The sequence below is a fragment of the Dreissena polymorpha genome, chromosome 11, assembly GCF_020536995.1.
Source record: "Dreissena polymorpha isolate Duluth1 chromosome 11, UMN_Dpol_1.0, whole genome shotgun sequence".
Taxonomy (NCBI): domain Eukaryota; kingdom Metazoa; phylum Mollusca; class Bivalvia; order Myida; family Dreissenidae; genus Dreissena; species Dreissena polymorpha.
The window spans coordinates 20,927,671-20,946,225 of NC_068365.1; the positions used below are offsets into that span (position 1 = coordinate 20,927,671).

An 18,555-nucleotide genomic window follows, 5' to 3' on the forward strand; every position below is an offset into this window, starting at 1 on the left:
ATCAGGATTTGTAAGAACGACTGTTAAATGTTAATGTTAATAGCACAGTTTCAAGTGACAAATCCTTACACTCAATATTGGCATTAATACTATGCTTAACACCTCTGTTAGGTATTTATTATCGTGGATTAGCCTCTGCGTCTTCTCTTTTTGCGTTGAGACATGGTTGCTACCAAATAATATCTCGAGGTACATATTGGATACGCTTTACATTGGAGTTGGTCACCTTGGTATAACCGTGTCTTGTTTAATGATTTTGTTTACTTAAAAACAACAGCGATGCCCGTTTTTGGAATCGAGTTAACATAGTTTAAGCCTTTACCACATCGTCTATGAAATAATATATACCTTCCTCTGATACGGAAGACTTAATCTAAGACGGTCATAAGCATTTTGCATATTCGAAGTACCCAATGAAGCCCCAAAACATATCGTTTGAAGTCCATGGAAAATATATATTGAAATCTAACATGGCGATTGAATGTTTAGTTATTAACCTAATTATTACGTATCAATGAGAAATTAGTATGGACATAACACGTCTCAAAATTAACTAACATTAAAGATAATTATAAAAAGCATTTAATAACAATACAATGCATTTGTTTTCAAAAAGCTTTGTGCAAAAACATAGAAGTAAAAATGTTTACTTGCGCAAGCGCTCTTGAAAACGTTTATTTTCTCGCTTTATGACGAAACTTATTTCACGGTATTACCATTTATCAGTTTCAGTTCAGTTTCAGTGTATTGGAAGAATCAGCCAATACATGCCTTTGGTCACAGACGATAAAATGTAAAAATGTAATACTAAATAAAAATCGTGAATCATTAATATATATTTACATTTACGCATAAATAACTAAAAACTTAATAACTTGTTTTACATCGTACATTTAATAAAAGCAATAACGTAGCTAAGAATCAATATTATAATCAATCCTTGAACATAGCCTTGTAAATAAACTTAGATATATTTTTTACTTGTCTTATGTTAGATCTTGGCATCAAAGATGTGAACGTGTTGATCGTGTAAAACGATTTGTTAACTTAATATTATATTCTTAAATCACGATATCGCATACATATACATAAAAGGGATATGCTGAATACATAATATTACTGCTAATATTACAGTTTGCTACGGCTGTTTTGTCTTGCAATGTTATTGTATCTACCAGTTTATATTTTAATGAGTAATTACTAACACTTAATATTTTCGTTGACAATCACTATCAACACATTCAACATATTTTGCAAATGCATAATCCCTTAAAACATAATTATCTCAAGTATAATGCGACTGTATTATATCATACCATGCCTTGATGTATTGATCGCGAAGTAGTTTGAGTTTTGGATATTACGATTTTAAGTTCACGATTTTAGGCAATATAAACCTATGGCCTAAATTGTCAAGAATGTTTTAATAGCTTTTGTCCGGCATAGTTAAAAATTAGTGTTTGCAAACATTACTACTTACACTAACGTCATCCAATTGTATATATATAAAGTTGTTGTAAATCAGTGCTCTCACCTTAGTCCGATTTTTTACCAGCATATGAATTTAAATCGCCACTTTTAAAAACATCGCCGATCTGTTTATATATGTGTATAATATTTGACATACATTCGATATCAAATTTAAAGGATGGGTATTACATTAATCTGTAAAGGTTCGAATCTTCGGTTTGAATAGTATAGCAAATATGTGCAATAGAGATGTTTATCTTACCCATCCGCGATTTTTTAATCTTAATGGAAATCTAACTAAAATTGACCAGTTCCATGCGACCAAATAATATTTTCGTATATTATATAATAAGCCCTCACTATAGCATTAGCTTTCTTATTGACTTTGGGCAAACGAAATGATCAAATTTGATTTAATTGTCATTAACATTTTTTAATGTCATGTCTAACCCAACAATAATATAACAGTCATTCATCAACTTCCGAAAGTCATTATTACAAAGTTTATTTACAATACCCTGAAATTACAGAGTATTTGTTTGAGGTGCTTCTTGAAATTGTTCTACGTTCTCTGGGACTTGCAGGAACGTGGATTTTGTTGATACAATTTCATGTTTATGGTAATCGAATACATTTCCCTCATCCAAATTAAAGAACATTAACGTATTTTGATTGATCGAGCTTTCAAATATATAACTTAGTCGGATAATGACTTATTTTCGGCCTTTTGTTTTCGAATTATTTAGAAATGCATTTACATTTATGTTCCTGGGCTGCGACTCTTGTTGAAAGTTCAAGTACATTTGTTTGTTCGCTGCCAAATGGCCAACTTCATTCTATGTCAGTTAATTTCAAGTCAACACAATACACTTTTTCATGTCAATGTCGCTAATTCAATAATCAAACAGGGTAATTATGTGTTGTTATTGTGTTATTTTGCCAATACTATTTTCAATCAATTTTTGTCAAGCTTCAGACTTATTTTTTATGGTGCTTAGTAATATGTGAGTGTTCGCCAACATGGCGAATATAAAGCCAATGGTGATATGAGATCGCCGCCTACGCCGCTGGTACAGTTCGCCTTTTATTAGGCTGGTCCGAACCCGGATAAATGTCATCTTAAGGGCGCTTCTGAACATTTCCTTTTATTTGTAATTTTGTATGGATTCTTGTTGCTAAAATATATTCGTATATGTTGGTATACTCAATTTAAAAAAATGTTACCTAGTACCCGTTTCTTGGCTGTCCAGTAAAAGTCCACACTACCACACTATTGAAGTCCACAATGCCACAAAATGTAATTCCACAAAATACAAATCACTTCCTGGCGAACCCCAGGCTTAAACAAGTTAAATGTTTTCCTCAATTGATTTACATATCACGCCCATGACCGATGGTTACATAAGACTAAGACCATCTGCAACGTTGTTATCCTTTCATTTACGATTGCGAATGCTGACGTTGCAATATAAATACAAATACACTTATATTACGCAAAATTAGTTTTCAATATTCAATTGCGCTGTACACAGTCCTATTATCAAAAAGCTCATTTATCAAAGGAAACGCAGAATAAATGCGTTCAAAGTTTTGATCAAAACTGAAATTCACTATTTATGCATTTTAAGTCTTTTGGATGAGCATTCCACCACTTGGGTCCAAAAGATGCTACATGTATAGATCAATCAGCCATCTTTGTTCGATCTCTTGGGATGTTAAAGTTATTTTCATCAATTGATCTAAGTCTGTAACGTCCTTGTCCAGTTGTGAACAACTCTCTGATGTAAATAAATTGGAGCGGTTCCACATTTAGTTTTAAACGTGAGCAGGAGTATCTTGAACATTACACGTGCATGTATTGGGAGCCAGTGCTGAGATCTCAAAATCTCTTTGCTGGGCTGATCGTGCGAAACATCGGCGACAATACTGGCTGAACAATTCTGAATTCGCTGCAATCTGTCAATCTGATACTTTGGGATTTCAGTAAAAGGTCCGTTGCAAAAGTCTAAGTGAGAATGAATAAGGCCGTGCACAAGGACCTCTGCAGATTTTTGTGATCTGCGAATGGTTGTTAGATTTGTCAATTGCACACTAGCGATTTGACATTTTCTTTTGATGTGCTGGTCAAAACTTAAAAAATGTTTTTCATTTGTACATCAGGGTCTCGAAGATGATCTACACATTTGATATCACGGCCACCAATATTTTTTCTGGATATATTTAATTTTGACAATTGCTGTTTGGTACCGTGAATGATCACTGTTTTTGAATTGTTCATTTTCAATTTGAACCGAGTCATCTAATCAATGACGTCTTGCAGACCATTGCCGACATGTTCTTACACTGATGCTACATTGGGAGGATTTCGAAGTTGGATCTTAAATGCAAGTTTGTGATCGTACGCATAAACATACAAACCTGCTAGATATTTTCGGAAACTTTTGTAAGGAATTTGGCGCGTCGTCGCACGGCGTCGCCGCAAACGTTCACGTTTCATTTGACGTCATATTTATACTTGTTATTGTAAGTCAGAAAAAGGTACGAACCTTTACAATGCGTAGTTATCTATTATGATCGCTCATTTTGATGCCCTGACCACAAAAATGAACCTACAGAAGTTAAAAGCAGCAAGAGACAAACATAGGGCTACGCTAGAAGATTTATTCGTGCAACTTGAAACGGCAAAGGAAAAAACTCATACGATAAATTTGAGCTGTGCTTTGAACTGATCAATGACGTTCTTGCATTGTTGAAATCTTTTGACGAGAAGATTACAAACACCACCGACGAGGAAAACATTGCTACCGAGCTCAGCGATACAGCTACATACAGTTTTCATCTGAAATTAAAATTGCACAGATATAAGAAGCATTCAGCAAACGCTTAACACGGTTCGAGCGCCCCATCCGCTGGCCTTGAACATAAAGCTGAAAAGATTAACCAGTCATATATGCCGCACATACATGCCCCAGCTGTACAGGAACCGCTCGAGATGGTACAGCAAGTACACGAACAGCTGCAGATGCTACATCATTTACCAAAATTAACACCACCGACGTTCAACGGTGAATTAATGAGCTGGCCTAAGTTTTGGGATTCGTTTTCATCCGCCGTACACAACAACCCCCACTTACCTGACATACACAATTTTTCATACCTGAAATCTCTTATGCAAGACGAAGCTGCCAGAACAATTGAGAGATTTACGCTAAGTAACGCCCACTACCAGCAAGCTATAATTTTATGGACAGATTCAGAAGATCACCGCTGCCAACATGTTCAATATACAGCTGCCGTCACCCGCCGAGAGATTCGTTACTTCTACGATCGTTTGGAAACCAACATCCGAGTTTTTGAGGCACTTAGAGAGGCACATGATTCCAACGGTAATCTGTTGATTCCTATCATTTTAGAAAGACTCCGTAGGAAACTCAAAGAAATCTAGCCCGAGAAAATAAAAGCGGATCGATATTATGGAAGCTCGGAACAGTCATGAAATCCGCGACACACCATTTCCGACAGCAGCCTTCCATTCAAGTGCCCGGATGAACGGAAATCGACAGAAGCGAACCGATGCCAATACGCGAATGACGCTAAGTGAACATGAGAGTAAGAAGAACGTAAAGAATGTGTATTTTGCGGAAAAATACACAATGGTGACGGTTATTCTGTAAGAAACATTCCCGAGAGAGTATCGATTGTGAAGAACAAGAAACTGTGTTTTAATTGTTTTAGTAACAGACATTCAGTGAGAGAATGTCAATCGTCATGAAGATGCAGACATTGTGCACGTAAACACCACACGAGTTTGTGCGAGAATAAACACGCAAAGACGCCGTCCACAGGAAACGGAAAAGCCGTTACCCGAAGTCATCCGAATGAAAGTATCGGAAGTGCTTGTATCAACGATACCGGCGCTACAGTGCTTCACACCACTGCGAAATCGACCCCCTCTAGTGTGCTGCTGAAAACTGCGGTAGCGCCAGTGTATTCACACGGGTTGTTCTTCGACGCTTACGTTTTGATGGTTGAAGGAGCACAGCGGTATTTCATCTCACAGGATATGGCCGATCATCTGCACTTGAAGCGTGAAGGTTCTGACGGCATTAATCTATCCGCGTTTGGAGATCCAGCCCAGAAGACACAGCGACTGGACACATCCACAGTTCAATTGGTAGCGGACGACGGTGAAAAGATCCCGATACGTGTGTTGATTGTACCCTTCATTGCAAAACCACTGTCCAACTACTTCCGGTCATCTGTTACAGATCTTCCTTATTTTCGAGGCCTTAAGCTTGCACACCCAATTACATCAGAAGCAGATTTAGAGATTAACATTTTGATCGGTGCCGACCATTACTGTGATATCGTTGGTGATGGAATCATCAGAGGCGACGGCCCAACTGCACTTGGATCTCGTCTTGGTTTCTTATTGTTAGGGCCACTTCCGGAATGCGCAAATCATGGAACAAGCGTTATGGATGTTATCACTGCGCATGTAGCTATAGATGTATCACGCTGCTGGGATATTTAGACGTTAGGCATCAAACCGGAAACGCAGAACAGGCATGCGCAGTCGACCATATGAAAACTACAAAGACACGTGTATGACATTTTCAGACGATAAATACACAGCAAGATTGCAAAGGAAAGAGGAACACGCGAATCTACCTACACATAACGAAACAGCAAGGAAGCGAACAGAAAGTAGCATAAGCAGACTTAGTAAAGATCCAGCAACACTTGCCTGTTATAGCAAGATCATTAATGACCAAGAGAGACGCGTATTTATTGAACGGGTCGAAAACGATAACACACCGGCTTGTATTCACTATATTCCACACCATTGGGTTAAAAAGGACTATGCTACAACACCAATGAGAATTGTTTACGATTGTAGTTGTGGACAAGCAACTGGAAGTGCCAGTCTCAATGATTATTTAATGTCAACGTCACCGGAACTTAATGATCTCACACTGGTACTGATGAAGTTTCGATAAGCCAAGTACGGTGTTGTCTCTGACATAGAGAAGGCATTCCTCAACGTTTTGCTAAATGCAGAAGATCGTGATGTCACCTGATTCCTTTGGCTGTCAGACCGTATAGACCCATGCAGTCCACTTACGACAAACCGTTTCCGAGCGGTTTTATTCGGAGCAACGTGTTCCCCATTTATTCTAAGCGCAACAATTTTGAAGCACTTACCCTGAACAAAGACATCCCAGCTGCGAGCACAATCGGCAATGACCTACACGTCGACAACGTCGTTTCATGTTTACATCAGATATCGATGTACTGTAGTACTTCCGCCATGCACGTGATTTGATGGCAGCCGGCGGCTTTAACCTGCGATCATGGGCGTCTACTTAAACCGCATTTAGGACTATGGCAGAAGCTGAATGTGTCGTAGACAGGGATGCTGAGATAATGATGTTAGGTTTGCTATGGGAACCGGAAATAGACCAGATGTCATTTGACCATACGCTCTATTAATTCCAAGGAAAAGGCTACTAAGCGTGGAATTCTACAGCAGACTTCAAAGATTGATGACCGCTTGGCATGTAAGCCCCACTCACCATTCGTGCAAAGTTGCTGATTCAGGACCTATGAAAGCGGAAGTATTCGTCGGACACAACAATTCCGGAACGTAAACAAAACACCTGGCTACACATCGCAGAAGACTTAAATGAAGCAGTATTTTCCGGACAGCCAATCGAACATGATCGATGAAGACTACGTGTTACACGTGTTTGTTGACGCCAGTACACGTGCGTACGGCGCAGTCGCATACATGAACACATTTCCAAGAACAGAGTGGCTCCAGTAAAGGCATTATCACTACCGAGGCTGGAATAAATAGCGGCGCTCATTAGCGCACGTGTCGCCCAGCACGTGATGAAAGCTTTTCTTTGCAAGAGAGAAATCTGCTGGTCTGACAGTCAGATCACGCTGCATTGGATACATTCTACAAAACAATCAAAACGTTTTGAAAAGAACAGAGTTGAAGAGATCCGGAAGCTCGTCCCAGACGCGGAGTGTCGGTATTGTCTGATAGTCGACAATCCGGTGAATCTCCAGACACGCGGCATCTTTGCGTCTCAACTTACGAAAATCATTCTTTGGAGAGAAGGTCCCCCATGGCTGAATGACAAAAGTAAATGGCCGTCATGGAATACAGCAGCAATAACGACAGTGTTGTTTGAAAAAAAAAGAAGAAAAAGAAGACGAGAAAAACGAAAAAGAAGATGAGAATTATGATGAAATCGTGTGCCGTACAGACCTCCAACCTGATGACAGCAACTGATTTTCACTTCACTGTCGATTGCGAAAGATTTAGCTTTTAACCGAAATTAATTCGTTCTACTGCTTTCGCACACAGATTCGTAAGAAATCGCCCGTCAACACCAGAAACTCGACAACTCGGTTGTATTTCTGTGAATGAGATGAACTTTGTTGAGAAAGCATTGAAACGAAGTGTCCAGAACCAGGGCTACAATGACGTTATGACAGAGCTTAAAAATTACAACATACGACATTCGATCATTAAGCAATAACGTCTCTACATTGACGATGATGGATGCATTCGCTGTGGCGAGAGGATTCAAAACGCACGAATACCTGCAATTGCAAGATTCGCGTATCTCCTGTCTACGAGTAGTCATTTTACGACATTGATCATTAGAGACGCGCATTGCAGCCAGGTACATGCCGGCATTTTGCACACAGTAACTCACATACGGCAAAAATACTGGATACCTTCAATTCGCCAGCGAGTCAAGGGTATTTTAAGGAATTGTACTAAGTGCTTAAAGATCAACAGCAGACCCTACAGAGCGCCTACCGCTCCACTTCCGAAAGACAGAGTTTCACTGTTATCGGCGTATACTTTACGGGTGCCCTTCATGTCAGAGAGAAAACACGTATACAAAAGGTGTACATTTGCCTATTTGCCTGCGCCAGTACCCGAGCCGTGCACCTTGAAGTTGTTCCCGACTTATCAGACGAAACCTTCACGCTGGCATTTAGACGGTTTGACAGCCAACTATCTGTACCGAAGATCACGATGTCAGACAATGCGACCACCTTCCGAGCTGCGGCGAGTCACATTCGCCGATTGACACACACCACTCAGGCGTGTCTTGCAGTACAGGGCACATAATGGAAGTTCATACCGCAACGCGCACCTTGGTATGGTGGTCAATGGGAACGGCTAAAAGGCATCACGAAGAAGACCATTAACAAAGTACTTGGTAATGCTTCAGTAGACTTACATACTTTGCAGACCATCGTCACTGAAGTAGAGGCAATTATCAATGAAATACCGCTGACATTCGTTTCGACATCACGTGAAAATCCAGAGCCGTTAACATTCGCTCGGTTGTACGGCACGCGGATGACGTCACTACCTACATACGACACTCCCGATGCAGACGATATCATTTGGCGCAATCATACCAGAGAGAACGCACGACGTTTTGACCAACACAGACGAATCATCGACCAATACTGGGCGTGCTGGAAACGTGAATACTTGACGTCACTACGCGAGCACCATAAGACGAGAGGGACTACCGAGCAGACTATACGGATAAGTGATGTTGTCATCGTACATGACTATTTCTCGACGAGGTTGCGATTGAACATGGGCGTCGTTCAAGAGCTGATCCTGGGCGATGATGTACTCTCGCGTGCAGCGCACGTGAAAATCGCACATGGACTGTTGACACGACCCATAGTTAAACTATATTCAATGGAAGTTAATGTGATGGACCCTTAGTAACAGTGATAATGAACATGATGGAATATTGTTACTATTTTAGTGAATGAACATTGATTGATATTTTTCCTTGAACATGATAGTGTTGCATTTATTGTCATGATATATTATTTTGTCGGCAGGAGAATGTAAGGATTTTGGGCGCGTCATCGCACGACGTCGCCGCAAACGTTCACGTTTCATTTGATGTCATATACTTTTTATTTTATGTTACGTTTTGAAAGTCAGGAAAAGGTGCGAATCTACATAACGCGTAGTTATATATTACGATCGCACAACCTTATTCAGCGCAGCGATGTACATGGTGAAAATTACTGGACCGGCTCTGGGGAACACCGCACTTAATGGGGTCAAACTTTAAAGAAGAGTTATTTACATCAACTCGCATGGATCTTTCAGTAAGATAAGAGTCTTTCCAATTAAGTGAAGTTCCTTCAATTCCAAAGTAGTTTTGTAGCATTGAGATTGGCATTGGTATGTCAATAGGGTCGAGGCAGCACTAAGATCAATCATTACAACTAGTGTAACTAAGTTTTTATCAACCGCATTCAGGAGGTCGTGATGCATTTTTAGCAAAGCTGTTTCAACACTGTAATATTTCGATATGCACTTTGAAACGATGGACGTATGTGTATATATGAATTTATCGTCTTCTCGTTGCATCGAGTTTCGCCAAATCATCACTTAGGTAAAACGGTTATTATAAGTGAAACCTCTAAATTTACGCCATGCAAATAGTCGTTATTTGACAGCGAGAAACTCGAGCTTGTGAGCTATATAATTCATTTCTGCCTTAGTGATATAATAACTCGCGTTTACCACCACAAGGTCCCCTACGTCTTGTTCCTAATATAATATTATGCCTCGTCAATTATTTTAGCAATGCCATTAGTTTGCATCGAACATAGCAAACTGTCGCAAGCTTACGCAAGATCGATGCATTGACAGTTTCTGCTTAAAAGGATAGAACGTTGTCTCGACTAGAATCGCATCTGAAGTTAAGAGTGTGTGACGTGGGTGGACGTTTCTGTGTGGACGTTTGCGTACTTTCACAGAACCATCGTATAATGAACTTCTTCGACTAGCCAGCATACCCTAGAACATTTCAGTCCATTTTTAAGGGTTTAAAAAGAAAGTCCAGTTTTAACGATTTCAGTCTTTATCAGACCAGCCTGAATGTCGTTTTCTGAAACACTATGTCTCAGTAGTTTTTTGTTACTAGTATTTTGCGCTAAAATTTACTTGTTAGGTTTTATAGAATTTACTTTACTTTCAGTATTCAGTATTTATTTAATTTCTGATGGTGTTATGTTCAACTAGTACAAAATGGAGTGAAGACGCTGTTAGGTGAAATTTATATACGAGAAAAATAACAAATTATCGTCAATATAGTTTTTCATTCCTTCGTGTGAAGATAGATCGAAGTAACACAAATAACCATGCCATTAATCTATAAAACTTCAAACTGGCGTTTGCAGTAAAAGACTGTTCAGTTTATGCATTCAACGAAACCAAGACCTTGATCTTGAAACGCAATTTATATCATGATATTCTACTTCGTGGTCATTGTTTTACAACTTGCAGACCATTATTTGAGAAATATGTTGAGCGAACAAGTTGATGTAAAGGACTTTTGGTACGCCATATGTTTTTTCATATTTCTGTGCTTTTGGTTTCTCAAATCTGAGTCAACGTGCTTTTACATGTATAGCAAAATCAAAATATAAGCCAAATAGGAAAATGGTAATTGTGATTCCTCACTAGATGTTCTCTGTCTCGGGTTGCACATACGTCATTTAAATTCAAAAGATGCGAATGTGAACATCAAACTGAATAAATATATGACATATACAAAATATTGATTATAATAGTATAATAGTATATACGTAATTGAACACGTCTAAAATGATCCCTCAAGATCACCTTAATTCTATCCGATCATGGCTATTTCTCTTGTGATTTATCGTACGGTCCTTATCTCCACTTAGGTATTTATAAGCATTAGAACAGTTTTAGTGTATTCGATGATTGGCGGATTTGGTGAGGTATCGAAGTTGTCGCACGCGTTACACTCTATAAAGTAATATAATATTCCAACATTTGTCAGATTCGTTTATGTTAATTTAAACATGTGTACATTTGAATAAAAAGTTGAAAGTCTTTAATATAACATATTGTCAAAGTATTTCTTAGTAATCTAAAGAATGCGGTTTTATGCGATCATTATAATTGATACCATTGACACATTTTCATAACAATATTTTTCGAGAACAGGGACAGCGTATGTTCATCTCAATAAACTTAGTGCAAACACATTGTCCAAACATGCTCCAAAAATGATTCAACCACGACGCATATTTGCTTGTACGTTAATGTTTCAGAGAATGTGTTTAACATTTGATCTAACGATGTGATGTGCTATTAAAATATAGTCATAGGTGGTGTTAACGCAAATATTGCAGCTTATAATGTGCCCACAGTCTAATATGTTGCCTGTTCTCATCCCAGCACAGTAATGGTACCGGGAAACAAGAAAATTGTTTAAGTTTCCGTTAAACGCTAAAGTAATCTACTATTTTTCCATTAAACTATGCATGTCGGAACTACCTGTATTACGTAGTTGGAAAAAATGTACATTCGTATTAATACTAAATACAAAGAAATCTAAACATGTATGGCCCCTTGTCATTACAGAAAAACAATCAAACTAGATGAACAGACCGACGTCATTGCAAGTAGAACTTATTATCTAAGAGGTACAGAAATTACCACCAAGGCTGACAGTTCAACTGATCAGCCCTTCGAAATTGGCGATCTGGTACAAATATGCAATCATAGTAAGCTGTATAAGGACATGCAAGACCACGAGTGGCGGATTCGCTTTGATCGGGTGAGTATACATATATTTGTAATCTTTTTGATATATTTCATAACAAATCGCATTCGATGTATCATCTGTATTTAAATTAAATTACATTTGTGCAGATTATCGGCAAAATAATTCACCATTGAATTGAAAAAACGATCACAGACAAATTTGATTAAAATAATAATATTAAAAATGCCAATTTGCGACATAGCGTGTATTTTAGCTATTAATGAATATTCTTCTGTCCAATAGAAAGCTTTAGCCGATATTTATTGAGACCTGGACATGTTCACCTTTATTTTGAGCAAGCGTGATTTACTCATGAAGGTCGTACAAACAAATGTCATTCCTTTTCACGATTAAAACATGTAAATGTGAATGCGACATTGTCGTATTATGTATTATACCAAATTATCATCATCATTATCATCAGTAGCATCATCATAACCATTCTTCCCTTGATCGATCTGGCCGTTGTGGGTAATGATGGATGATAATAAATCAATCCTCCTTCAGTCAGGTTCGTTGTGTGATACATAAGGTAATGCATATATACAAAGGGAGTGTCCATCCAGCTTGTCTTTTTACGGCCATGACATCGACCTCCATATATAGTGCCCCAGAGAACAATCTTGCACAGAGGGTAGTGTCTGGTGAAGTGCCCAAACCAAGCAAGATGTCATCGTTTGTCGGTCGATATGAGAGTCTCCTGTCGGCCAATAAGTGCTGCAATTATGTTCCGTACGTTTTAGTTTGTATTGTGTTCCGTGTAAGTGATGTGGAGCATTCTTCGGATATATATGTTTGAATGCCTATATCCTGCGTTCTGTGTTCGCGTGAAACGTCCATGTCTCGCAGAGGTGAATTAGGATGGAGAGAAGGAGGGACTTGAAGAGCCTGCATTTGGTGGGAATGCTAATGGAATTGCTTGTCCACAAGCTTCTCAGTCTGTGCAACGCTGTTGTCGCACGGTCAATTCTTATTCGGACCTAAGCGGTACGGGTACTATTTTTGAATAGGGTTGCACCCACGTACTTGAAGCTGGACACTTCTTCGAGCTTCTCGCCGTTTATGGTGAGGTTTGCTCTGATGTTCGTCGTTCTGTTCACCATGATAGTCGGCTTCTCCGAGTTGGCTTCCAACCATTGTGCTCCTGCTCTTTCATACAGTCTGTTGGTGAAATCTTCCACCGATGGAGATAGAGGTTTGTTGGTCATGGGGAATTTCTGTATAATCTAAAGAAAAGGTTTAACAGGACGGGGGAAAGCAGCCATCCCTGACGTACACCAACTGATGTCCTGAAGACGTCCCCCTGCTATCCATTAAGAAGTATTGCGATAATGGCGTTTTCGAACAGGAGCTTATGGTCTCAAAAAGTTAATTCTGTGTTCGCGGAAATGTGTATTGATATGCATCTTTCCTTACATTTTCCGCAGTTAAACGAAGTATTTTTGTATTCTTAAACTGATTAAGATATGCTTCACATTCGAAAACAAAGTAAAATATACCAACTACCGTTATTGAACATATTGATCCGAATGGCCTCCTTTTAAAACGTATTCGTGGACTCGTAGTCATTAGGTATATCTACTGTCTGTTGATGTCAAGTTAGTTCTCGTGCGGTATCAACACTTATTTTATTTCTATTCCTAGGGGGTTGATATAAGTACGGTTCATAGAGGATATATAGGGATCAACAAGTTTTCTAGAATAAGTTTAACTTTAACTTCGGTTGACTATTGTGTGTTATGAATGTTAGGTACATGTTTATACTTGGAAATGTCATAATACTGTTACATGTACACAATTGAGGGCAGTGCAATTTTATAAAACTGACACACGTTTTCTAGTTATAATCCACTGAAAGGGAAGATGTATTTTGTGTAAAGGTATGTGCCGAGCTGTTAAGGTATCGTAAACATTTAACAATCAAACGTTTGTGTTTGCAATTAATTGTCTTGAACTGGATATTTTGTGTTTCCCCAAATGCCACGGCAGTAATTCATCGACTTGAATAATGCGAAGTCGAAAGGAGAGGAGATGATGTACTAGAAACTGAGTTTTCTGAATACCCAGTAATGAATAGAGTTCATGTCTTAACTGTCCTTTTGCATATGTTTGTGTCTGTTTTGGCATTCTATATATACTGGGTCATCTTTGTTGTGTAATTGACGTGGTAGTCACTGAATATGTTATATATAGAGAGACTACATGGTTGGTGCGGAGATGGAGAAAGTTTATCCGGTGAAGCTTAGAAAAGGAAAAAAGGGCAAGCTTTAGCAACCATTCGATTAATTCTGCTTCATGCCGTTGACACATTTAATCAAAGACAAATGATGAAATGACACAACAATATAATTATTCTGTTCGAATCTCCTACATGTGCACAACATTCCTGATGAGAGAATAACTACCGATTGTGTTACGTAAAAAATAGTTCCACTTTAAACTGTTCATTTTAATATTTTCCTATTAAAAATATGAGGAGAAATAAAAAAACGAATCGAGAATGTGATATTTTCTTGTTAATTTTTTTTTTTTAAATGCAGCAGCAAAACAAAAACTAAATTTTATTTACCTTAATGAAAACTTTAATCCACTGCGTATAACAATAGAGTTACAACGATATACACATCCATTTTCTGTTCTTCCATCCCTTTTCGAAATCCATTTTTGATTCTTCAATCCCTATTAACGAAATGTATTTTAAACCACGCTTTTTTTTTTAGCGTTTGTATCAAATGCTAACAACTCTGACCCATAACCCGATTTGCAAAATCGTAATCCTGACGTAGCGAATTATTTTATTCCTATCGAAGTTAACAATTATCAATGACAACCACACACTCCGAAATACGTCTATGATTCGTTCGATGCTTTAAACATATTTATTAAACAAAATATTGTTAAAACCACCACGTCAAAATTGTTGTACCTAAAATCCTGAGAGAAACTAGATAGTATGTTTCGTCTGAGAAATAAGGTCACACTAGATTCGTCATAAATTGCGTAATCAAGTAAATAAAAAAGATAAATACGGAAAGCTGGTTCGGTAATATATTTAAAGAGGAAAAAAGGATGATATATATTATATAACAATAACATTCATGATGCGTCCCAATCAATGTCAAAGGTCAACTATTAGAACATGTTAATCGGCGCGTAGAAATACATACTAACGGTTAGATCGCGGTCACATGAGGTACTGCCTAAGATCAACTAGTTTATTCGATCCTGCTTTATTAGGTCAATCTTTGCAACAGAGGCAGGATAAAATATCATATCTTGGCATAAATCATAGTTTAATAAGATAGTTGGCCCGGTTTTAGCATCACATTCTTAAGTCAAAGATACTACCCAGAAACATTATCATTAATATAAATATAAAACTCGTTCAAAGTTTATATATAATGGGCATTTATTGATAGTAATGATATGTGGTCCCTTGGTGTAAATGGTGACAGTTAGAACTTACAACCTCGGATCAACCTTTCAAATTGTACCCATTACATATTGAGCTTGGGATAAGAATTTCAATGCCAATTAATGCCCATAAAAATAACTTGAATTAAGTCAGGGCATGAAGAGTACTGAAAAGATAGCTCAAAGGGCTGACGGGTAATTGTGTGATGACTTAAACAACAATAAGTTCAACTTTATTTAATGTGTTTGTACCCATTCTGAAGAATTAATAATTAGATGTAAACCCTATAATAACAAAGCATATAGCGGAGAAACATACACCATAGATATACATGTGTATATCACATGTTTATTTATGAATAATCGTCATTTAAATTTATATAGTTATAACGCATTGCAGGGGATTGAATAATTATAATATGTGTGTTGTTTCCTCAATCGATATTAACTCGAGTATCGCACACAAAATTTAAAATACTCATGACAATAAAAGTGTCAGGGTTTCCTTTAAATGCTGGTAAACAAATCACGTTGTTGTTATTTTGGATTTTGTTTTCATTTTCTTAAAACGCCTTTAATTAATAATTAAAAATTGCATACATTAATGGACAAAAACCTATAGTATTATTGTGCTTAGTCTAGATAAAATGTATAAGAAGATATAACAACTTGTTAAAATGTTCCCTTGTTTTAAGACATACGGAAAAATTGGTACAGTACTTGAAGTGAAAGATGACGGCCTGCAGATCGACGTGTGTGGTTCACGTGATTGGTATAGATCAGAGGAGGTTGCTTTAGTGTCGTTTGGTAAGTTTGCCTCTTTGTTTCAGCTTTTCTATAATGCAAATATATAGAGATTATTTGTTGGATTAGATGTAATATCGATTTTATTTCACTCGTGATCATATAAAATAATATTTTCACGAGTGGCGCATTGAAATAAAATCGATGTTCCGCCGAATCCAACAAATGCTCTTTATATTTTATGTTTTTCACCGTTTATTCAAATTGTAAAAGAGTTTTACTTGATAATTTCGCTGGATTTATGACGTCATTTCATCGAAAAAAGGACATCATTTCACAGTAAAACAGTGATACATATCGATATTTTTCACTGTTATTTTTCATTGTTTAAAACAGTGAAATATCAGTTTTATTTCACTGATATTTCTCTATAAACCCCCGGAAAGCATTAAATAAAATTTAAGATATACATGTATTGCGTCTGATTGCGTTTGGAGCTATAAAAAATTGGGCCGCAGGTTTAATGTTTACTAACTGTACATGAATGTTCGTGCGCGCGCGTGTGTGGCGTCATGTCGCGTTAAACAACCTCGATGCTAGTTAGGAGATAAATGTAATGGTATACATGATACCTATGTTCATATTATTTAAAAAGATTAACTGGGGATACTATTTCCTTTCCGTACAATACATGGTATTGTCCTCGTGAATAGGTGTGCGAGGGCCGAGGGTACCCATTTCACACCTTACAGAGTTTACAGGCAATACATGCATTTTAAATTACATATCAAAATAAAAATTAAATTACAATATAAGCAGCATATGTTAGAGTAATACTTGACTTAAACTAAATATTCTTTATTTCTTTATCACAAATACTGGAATAGGAGTAACAATAATCTCCATTCTTTACTTTGACGCAAACCATTAAAATAATTTATTTTGTTAAGTACATTGCGATGCAAACCTAGGTACGATTTTGCTGCTTTTAGGGTGAGTCTTGTCTGACTCATTTTACAATTCTAGATTAACAGTTTTAACAAAAGAAATTTTGAAGTCCTAGTATAAAGAAAAGGCATATTTAGAAAAATCGAAAAATGATTTCAACCCGAAAATAAATCAGTAATTAAATGATTGATATGCTTACATTCCCCAAAATATGTTCAATAGCTTCACACACAATTTGACATCAAGTACAGTTGGCAGATGTGGCATATCCAATTGTAAGTAATAAGGAGTTTGTGCAGTCAAATGATTATATGTACAATTCGATATTAAATCCACTGTAAATGGGTATACCGTTTGATACGAAAAGGCATATTTCGCAAGGAATCAAAGAGATGATTTAAAATGGTAATGCTAAAGTTGTTTAACTTGAATTCGACAATAGTTGGTAAAATCCTTCCGGACCAGTTGTTCAATAATATTGAACTTACATTATTTTGTCGCTGTTATTAAATTCTATAACAAATGTAAGATCTATGTGAAATGTTTTGCCAAGCATGTCAAATGTTTGTTGGTTTCGATGTAATGTCCAACTTGTTTTAATCCTTTCGGAGCTTAACTTATGATAACCTATCCAGACCACGTTTTCGAATTTAATGTTCAACTATGAGACGTGTTTGAACATTTATAATATATTAATATTGAAAAATAAGCAGGTATGAAATTCGAAAATGAACACTTGCAGAAAAGTTTCGCTGATCTTTAGAACAGTAACGCAAAATAAATGAAATAACTGTACATGTTGAAACAAATTGATGCCAAAAACAGAGAAGCACTTAAGCTAGTAAATTATAATGTAAGTTCTCGCGAAAGAACTATAATGAAAACATACACTTTCTAGAAATATCAAATTTATTTTAAACACATTTTATTCTAACCGTTTTTAACATCCTGAATGAAACAGGAGATGTTCAACTAAAGCCACTTGACAAACTTGCCATATATCGCATTTCATCCAAGAAGAGGACAACTATAATAAATTCCGTGTCGCTTTGATATTACCTCCATTCATTCGGTTCTGAACTACGATGCTATATGTGCGCTCTACCGACGCTATTGAATTCAATTTTAAACTGTAAAATTTAAGTGTATATTCTCATTGTTAAGAATGATTAAGTTCGAGTATCATCAACCAGACGTTTTATCAATGATGCTTTTTCTCTATATAGTGAGAACTTAATATTAAACGTCGGCGCAACAGACTTTCAAAGCTGGCTCTATGGAATGTAGTTACAAATTATTATAACCCATTTTTGTGGTCTTGTCC

At 37.1% G+C, this 18,555-nt stretch overlaps 1 protein-coding gene across 1 annotated transcript in view; it reads left to right on the forward strand.

The window, feature by feature from the left end:
* Window positions 1–18,555, forward strand: part of LOC127849670 (uncharacterized) — a 150,956-nt gene that overhangs the window by 60,489 nt on the left and 71,912 nt on the right. Inside the window, exons 15-16 of the mRNA XM_052382417.1 lie at window positions 11,942–12,137; window positions 16,235–16,346. Of these exons, the coding sequence (XP_052238377.1) occupies window positions 11,942–12,137; window positions 16,235–16,346 (308 nt within the window). The remainder of the gene's footprint in view (window positions 1–11,941; window positions 12,138–16,234; window positions 16,347–18,555) is intronic.